The sequence below is a fragment of the Pelmatolapia mariae genome, linkage group LG16_19 (genome assembly GCF_036321145.2).
Source record: "Pelmatolapia mariae isolate MD_Pm_ZW linkage group LG16_19, Pm_UMD_F_2, whole genome shotgun sequence".
Lineage (NCBI taxonomy): Eukaryota > Metazoa > Chordata > Actinopteri > Cichliformes > Cichlidae > Pelmatolapia > Pelmatolapia mariae.
Window position 1 is genome coordinate 46,767,177 of NC_086241.1, and position 8,474 is coordinate 46,775,650.

Genomic DNA, 8,474 nt, shown 5'->3' on the forward strand with positions numbered 1-8,474 from the left:
AAAGAAAAATAAGCGGATTTGAAGGTAAAACTTTGTATTGTCTTATTCTGAGAGGCACATAAATCTCATAATATAAATCTAATTTTGTTCTTGTGTGTGCGTGTGTTTGTAATGAGAGTTGAAAGAGAGCCTAAACGTTAAGTTAAAGGTGAAAGATCCAAAGTGTCTCACTGAGTCAGCTTCTTATTTTTTTTAAACTTCTTAACGAGCGTCAGTCAAATACTGACACTATGAGAATTCCTGAACTGGATGAATCTGCTCTGGGACGAGTGCGACCTTCTCACTCCCGCAGGCGGACTAGTTTTTTTTCCCTCCTTTAGAAAAACTTGACATTAAAGCTGAACGCGACATGCAATGACCCATTAATTGGAGCATGCTAGTTTTTCTCAGCGTGCCCCTGTAACTAAGCTGCCCGGTCTTGTGTGACCTACGGAGCAGGTACTTGAGGAGACCTATTGGCAGGTGCTCTGGTCCAATCAGCTCCCTCTTTCCGCGCAACGTCAAGCCACATGGAAGGTTTCGGGCGCTTTTCTTGGTGCGCATTTGCGCGCAGAAACCCTCCGAGCGCGCACGGGCTCCGTGAATCAGGACAATTTGCAGCACTGTTGAGTTTTCTAGCAGCATCTTAGAGCTCGTGTAGACAAACCCTTCACCCACCCTCCCCCCAACACCCCCACCATCCTTGGTCATGATGCTTCTCTGAGAGTGGGCTTCTTTTTTTCCCTTTACAGCAAGAGGAAGGAGGAAAAATAATAAAGGCTGATCGCGTTCTTTTTGGTTTCCCTTTCTACCGAGAGATGATGTTTTCGTCTGCAGGCAAGCGCTGCTTCACGATAGAGTCTCTGGTCGCTAAAGAGAACCCTCTAACGGCAGAGGATCCCATCCGCCCGACGGCTTTAAGTTACTCCAACCCGACGACAGATGCCTTAATGAACAGTTACCAGGCTCCACCACCGGCCAGGTCCCTCTACCAGAGCCCGGACCTGGTGTTCCCGGAGACGATGAACCACCCCTCACTCACCGTGGCTCCTCACCAGCTCGGAGGATCCCACCTACAGCATCCGCACTTCTTTGGGACGCAACACCGAGACCCGCTCAACTTTTACCCCTGGGTGTTACGGAACAGATTTTTTGGACACAGATTTCAAGGTACGCGAAAAATGCGAATGCAAAACATAATAATATAATAATAATACTAATAAAAGTTTTTTAAATTATTATTTCGCTTAAAGACTTGCAGATGTGTGCGTATTTTGAGGTCCACTGTTGGGCTATAAAGGCCAGAATTCTTAGCCTAGAATGAAACAATGCGTTATTCTGTGCGTAAAATGGTGAATCAAGTAGGTGGAGGTGATTAAACTAATAAAATAAGTGTGTGCATAACACGTGGTTTCCATAGTAAACAAAATATCTTTGTGCGGGATTTTTTTTTTCAACAATATGACTGTAGATTTCAAAAGCATTTTTAGTCGAACAATAAACTGTAGCCGCAGATATCACAATCCACAAGACCACTGACAGCTTGCAGCAGGCTTGTTGGGCTCCTCTCATGTTTCCCACTCTCGTTTGCCCTGCAGCTACTCTCGGAAAACCACAGGAGGAGAAGATAAGCACCCGTGTTGTGTTTTTTCCCCACATACAATAAAATTCGCCTTAGGTGAGGCTACAGTTTTTTTCATTTAATTAAAAAATCTTGCACAAAAGCCAGTCTACGGAGGCAAAATAGATCAAATCTACCATAATAATTTCACCGTGAGGGGAGGGATGCGGAATAAAAATCTGATGCAGAGAGGCTTTGAACACAGCTTGTGGTGACAAACCTCAGCCACACCTACCCTCCAATAACTATACAGCACTAAGACCTGTTATTAGTAAGACATGAAAAATAATCTACAGCTTTTTATTCATTCAATCATTTTTAATTACATAATTGTCTGGACAGAAAATGTCATTTTTTTGGGGGGGGGGGGGGAAGCAATGTTGCAAACCCATCAAGGGCCCTTTAATTTAAAAACAAAACAAAAACAACTAAATAAATCAAATATCTGTATCATAATTATACCATAGGCTAATTAATACATACATTACCCTTACTGGATGTAACTGGGTAATATGGGACATTTAACAGAATTTGTAAATGTAAAAAAAAACAAAAAAACCCCATTTATTTTAAATAAAACAGTTTGCACCAAAAAATAACTCTGAGAAATATTGACCATAAAAAAAATTCTCAAAAATATTTTCAGTTTCACCTCTTATACCCTAAATAATGCAAAATAGATCAGACTAAAGACAATAACTTTTGCTGACAAGACGCATTTTATATATTTAGCTGTAGTCACATAAATATTTTATATATATATTACGATGTGTTATGATGTGTTATTTTATGACTCTATTCCGAATGTGTAGCCATGTAGTTTCTTATTTAACTATAAATGTCTGATCATGATTTTTGTCACGATTTATTTATTTTTAATATGTGCGTAAAGTCATTCAGCCTATAACTGCGTTATAGGGCAAAACTGTCTTTAATGAGTTTACCAGATAATGAATTTATTGTGTTTTTTGTCAGGTTTGGACAGTTTACAATGCCACGTTCAAACGGGCCTAATAAATAGCATGATTCTGCAAAACGGCATTTTGTTATCGTGCTTTGTATTAATACACTTCTTTTTTTCAAATGTCGATTTTATTTTATTAATAAAAATAGCAATAAGTTAACCATTATAACTTATTTTGTTTTTTTCTCGGGAAAATAAAATAAGAATGAACTTTTTCCATTACTGACGTTACCGTTTCGTTGGCTTCGCTGTCAGGTAACGATGTGTCCCAGGACAGCCTGCTCCTCCACGGCCCTTTCGCGAGAAAACCCAAACGCATCCGGACGGCCTTCTCTCCCTCCCAGCTCCTCCGGCTGGAAAGAGCCTTCGAGAAGAACCACTATGTGGTCGGAGCCGAGAGGAAACAACTGGCCAACAGCCTGAGTTTATCTGAAACGCAGGTAGGTTAAGCTAACGTTTGCTTGTTTAAATTGATTGCTAACGTAATTTAATTTTATCGTCAATTGTATTACTGCTAATAAACTATTACTAGCATTTGGCTAGTTCTGGACACCTCTATAACGTTATCCACACATAGCTACAGCTAAAATAGCTCCAATATTTTAAAGCCCAAGCAACGACATTAAAACAAACAGCAACAACAGAATAATAAAAAATATTTTACAAAAATAATTTGTATTTATTTTCTTACGTAGGCAACTATTTTTTATATATTATATTATACGTTTTTATTCGTCTGTTTAGTTGTTAGAGTACATTTATTTGAATGAATGCACTGTATTGCAGAAAACCAGATTCAATTATAATAGTTTATGGCAATTTTATTTGTATAGCACATTTTATTAAAAGTAAACTCAATGTGTTTAACATGAAAGATAAAAACATAAAAACCCATGTAGGTCTACTGTGCCTTCAGGCAGTAAAAATAACACAACAATCTTTACAAAGATATAAAACACAACACACACGTACAAGGTAACACACACTGTTATTAAGTGCAGAGCTGCAAGAATGATAAAGTTTGAAGTTTGTCTTTGATTGTGGACAGAGCTCTGACTGACCTCAGGGCAGCTTGTTCCTAAGAACAGGACCCGGGTAGCTGAGAGCATTCTCAGCACACTTTGATCTAATTCTGGGAACAGTTAAAAGATCTGCACCTGATGACCTGAGAGGTTTAATCGACAGTGAGCAAGTCAGAGATTTATTTAGATTTAAAGCTTTTGGAGCTTTCTGAATTAATAGGATTTTAACGATGATTCTGTACTGAGCTGGGAGACTTTAATATGTTCAAATTTCTGCGTATTTATAAGGACTCTGCTGCATTCTGGACAAGCTGAAGCCTACTGATAGTTTGGATGATCCTTCAAATGGAGCATTACAGCACTCTTGATATGTATGCATCAAGCAGTTTGATATAAGTATTTTCAAACTTTTAAAATATATATTTAAGTGTCAGAAAGAAAAAAACAGTTCTTGTGAACCTGTTAACATAATGAAAAACAGAGAATTAAAGTCCAAAATGAAACCAAAGTTCCTGACTTGATCACTATGTTTCAGAGACAGAGATGATAAATATACAAATATTTTCTTCTTGTTATTCTAATTTCAATAATGGATACATTAGAAATTTAAATTAACAATAATTAACTGAATTTATCTTACATGACATATCTGTAGGCCTATGCACTTGAATTTTTTTAACATTTACCTGACCCACATTTTGCAAACAGAGTCTCTCAAAGGCATTTCACTCATGTATGCTCTACCGTAAGCTGTGGTAAATATTATTGATGCTTAAGTTTAATGAGTCCACACTCTGTGGGTGTCAATTAGGCTGCCTAATAGGTAAGATTAAAAGATATTTCCTCAGTCAGCAGTGTGAATATATTCTGCTTGCAAGTTTCTGGTTTGTGTCAGTCAATAACGCGGCTTGCAATTAAGCAGCAATTGAATTATGCAAATTTTAAAGACTGTCAAACGAATACTAATAAACTCACTTTATTGGATCAGCAAGATTAAACGATAGCATCTACATGGGTGTTAGCAAGGCCCATGTCATCAGTTTCTCTTAAAGTTAGAAAATTTGGATAAGATTAATCAAGTCACTGTAGTCATGAAATAAGCATGAAATACTGTAATATACTATAATGTATATAATACAGCTACACATGCTCACCCTCCACCCCTTTAGCTAAACAGGTCATTCACAAATTACTGCACTGTACCAAGGATCTGTAAGCGTTTGCTCTGAAAACAAGAATTACACCAAAGCCGAGCAAAGTAAAGATAAAAGAAAAGTAATGTAAGTGTGAGTGTGTAGTACTCTAACTACATACAGGTTAGTCAGACAGGTTCATATTACAAGGTCACAGCAGCAACCGTCTGGAAGCTTTTAAGCTTGATATTTCCCGCATTTTATGCCATCCTTAGTCATTAAGTCTTTATGTGCATTTCTGTTTCCCCTCTTGTTTGCTAAACAGAATAAACTGCATTGCTTTATTTTATTTCCCTTACTGCATTTCTCCAATACAAGTCAGAAACACAGTTTGCCAAAGCACATACTTTGTAGTATTATAAAGAAAGAGAGAAAGGAGCTTCTTACAGCTGAGAAGCCGGAGCGAGGCTGTGAAATGAAGGACTGATTTAGAGTAATTATTGTGCCTTTTTTAGATCAACAAAACCACAACATGGCCATCATTTATCTTATTAGCTGTTTGTGCGTTGGGAAACTCAAAATGTGCATCTAAACAGATGTTAAGTCTTTTCCTTTATGCTCGGGTCACGCACTGAGTGCTTTTCTCTATCCAGGTGAAGGTGTGGTTCCAGAACAGGAGGACCAAGTACAAGCGACAGAAGCTGGAGGAGGAGGGACCAGACAGCCAGCAGAAGAAGAAGGGGAACCACCACATCAACAGATGGCGCATCGCCACTAAGCAGACCAGCTCCGAGGACATTGACGTGACCTCAGAGGACTAAATCTGCGGTCCAGCCTCTGACAATGCTGCCCTATCCCTGCGTCCGCTTGTGACGCATCAGAGGACCAATACTATTTATTATGTAATATTATTAAGTATAATTAGACACATTAGAGGAAGACTCGAGGACTTAATATGTGATCACTGCTCATCTCTTCATCAAGGTGCTATACTCTGTGACACTGGGAAGGGTGGGGGGCATCTTATTTAATGAAATCTCTTCTGATTGTCTCTGGATGAGGAGAGATTCTGTCATCATTTGATCATTTTGGTTGTGTGACAGCCAAACATGAAGAGACATGACACCCTCTACCATGGTGTTTTTGTTGTTTTGTTTTTTTTAAATTGTACATAGACCAGTGAAGGTTACGTGTTTCATGAAAGCTGTTTTTTTTTTGGGGGGGGGGGGGTTACCACTTGCTTAGGTCATTAACACTTCATCGCTCACCCTACTCCACCACCTGTGTACCAAGTTAATTTAAATTTCTCCTCACTTACAAGAAGGAGATGATCCACACTACGAATCCACCCGGTGAGTCAGAGGACGCACTGGGGAGAAACAAACAACAAAAAAAAAATAACGTAAAGGAGCACGCATCAAAAGAAGATTAAAAGATCCTGCATGATTTTATTCCAACTTTCACGCCTTCAAAGCCATCTCGGCGCTTTGTTACACCTCCTAATGAAGATTCTTCACAGTAATGTGACTCTTGGCCAGCTGTGCATGACTCTGGGACAGATGAGAAGCTGCAGAGACCTCTGGTGTTCGGGTTAACTTGAGCTGCATAGTACAAGTTCACAGCTTCGTGTTTCTTCTGCCATGGCACATTTGTGATCGTGAATGTGTGCAGATTTCATCCAGCACTGTGTGTAGTACAAAAAAGTAATATGACCGGAACACAGTTGTGCGAGCGGAACGTGTAATTACAGAAAGATGTTTTAGAAATAAAAGTAAAAATTATTTCTCTGATGGGATACGCCATTTTTTTGTGTGTGTGTAACTCAAGTGTTTTCTTTTTAAACTTCAGATACTGCAAGATTACATTCCATTACAGCCATTGCAGTTGCAGATTTGATTTATTACGTCTTACTTTCAAACTCAAGATGCATGCAAGTGATGGGAATGAAAACCCGGCAATACTGGAGCACAAATGAAGGATTTTACTGTTTTTTTGCTGTAAGCTGCAGCAAATCTGACACTTTCAGAAGTTTTAATTGCTGCTTAGGTGGGTGGTGCAATCCAACATCCCTTTAAGGTGGTTTCTCTTTGAGATCGATGTGTCAGGAATGTTGCCGGACAGCTGCACAGGTGTCAGGTGTGTTAGCCATCAGTCTGTATTTCCTCTGAATTCCAGCAGAAATAGCACAGAAATCATTCCCATCCAGAGGCTGAAACTCCTGGGAAAAAAAAGGAGGGAAAGTAGTTGGTATTGTGCAGAAGCCTTTTCACCAACTGCCACAGTAATCACCTGTCAAATGGAACGGAAGGAGCCTCTGCCTAATGACCCCGAGGCTTTAGAGATGAGCCCTGACGGCTGACCCTGATGACTTGTTTTGTAAGCCAAGAGGCATGGAGATGTAGGAGTAAAATGCACTGCAGTAGTGCTCACTTTTTTTCTTGTTTTTTTTTAACAATGGTGCACAATACATCAGACATCTGGAGGTGTAAAGGGGCCATATGTTTTGTTTTGAGTTCCAGGATATCCTATACTCACTGCAGGTGCAAATACATTGTAAGAGACATTGACCATTTCTCATCATCTAAATAAACACAATCAAATGGGCTTATTTTTAAACAGTACAGTAGCTCACTGACACTAAAAGCTGTCTTGACGGTGAGCGGGTTGCTTAAGCCCAATCACATCTTGATTAGCTATAAGGTCAGTGCAATTAACGCGAGCTGCACCTCTTAGTCGTCTGTTAGGAAAACAATTAAAGGCAAAAATCAAACTCATCTCCCTAAACGCCCGGTCTCCTGTCGCCTTAGTCAGCAGAGGGGAGAGTTTAGGATGAGAGCAGGAAACCAGCGTGAATAACAAGTGTCTATCCAGACGTGTAGGGTTAGGAGCTGCTGCTGCTGCTGCTGTTGCTGCAAAGGTGTTAGAAAACTCGACCGAATCACTGTGGGTTTAATCAGGATTTTCTCATTACTTGTTTTCTGGGGGATGATTGCAGCCTTCTGTTTTCTCAGCAAAAAGTACAAATTACACTGGCTTTAAAATTCCTCGTTGAGTGATAAATCATGCAGTGCAACGCACACACAGAATTACACGTCTAATTACGAAAAGAATGCTGCTAACTATGCCCTGGTAGCATTTACGTGGAGTTTAAAGTATAGCTGAAAAACTGAAATTATAGGGCACAACCCACAGCACCTTTAGAGATGACGCTGAAAAACATTTGTTGGCTGAAAAATATTATTCAACATAGATTTATTGGATGTAATTAGAAATAAATAAATGCAGTATATCACCATAACCACGTTAAGCAATTTTTATTTTTGTTATTTTATGGCTATTTTATTGTTTTTATTTTAATGTTAAATAAAAAATAAAAATAAAATAAATTTACTGAATTTCAGTGAGATATTACAAATCTAGTAAGCAGCTTCCGGTGATGGGACGCCTTGATCCTGCATTATAAACGTCTTGTTGGATAAGCTATGGCGGTGGAGCCACTCTGCTGGACAAACTATGGCACAATTTCTCAAATCACATGATTTTAATGAATTGTGGCCTTCTTAAAAAATAATAATAATAAAAAAATCATGGCATTTTCTGCAACATATGTTTTCCACAGCTTTATGATATGCAAATATCAGCCAACAAATATCAATATCGTTCAAGTTCTGTTAAAAAAAACCCAATAACTTTTGATTACCAGTTTACAATCTTGCTCAAAGGTTTCATATACTCACCTACAAGAGACACACAAT

The 8,474-nt window shown here is 38.8% G+C and overlaps 1 protein-coding gene across 1 annotated transcript; it reads left to right on the forward strand.

Annotated features, from left to right (window-relative positions):
• Nucleotides 1–797: 797 nt before the first annotated feature.
• Nucleotides 798–5,540, forward strand: emx1 (empty spiracles homeobox 1). The gene is made up of 3 exons (XM_063499654.1): nucleotides 798–1,149; nucleotides 2,820–3,004; nucleotides 5,373–5,540. Exons 1-3 carry the CDS (start codon nucleotides 798–800, stop codon nucleotides 5,538–5,540), a joined length of 705 nt encoding a protein of 234 aa, XP_063355724.1.
• The last annotated feature ends 2,934 nt before the right edge of the window (nucleotides 5,541–8,474 follow it).

Coding starts and splice junctions, on each gene's coding strand:
- emx1 (XM_063499654.1), top strand. CDS start 798: ATGATGTTTTCGTCTGCAGGCAAGCGCTGCTTCACGATAGAGTCTCTG. Junction 1,150..2,819: donor TTTTGGACACAGATTTCAAG/GTACGCGAAAAA, acceptor CTTCGCTGTCAG/GTAACGATGTGTCCCAGGAC. Junction 3,005..5,372: donor TGAGTTTATCTGAAACGCAG/GTAGGTTAAGCT, acceptor TTCTCTATCCAG/GTGAAGGTGTGGTTCCAGAA.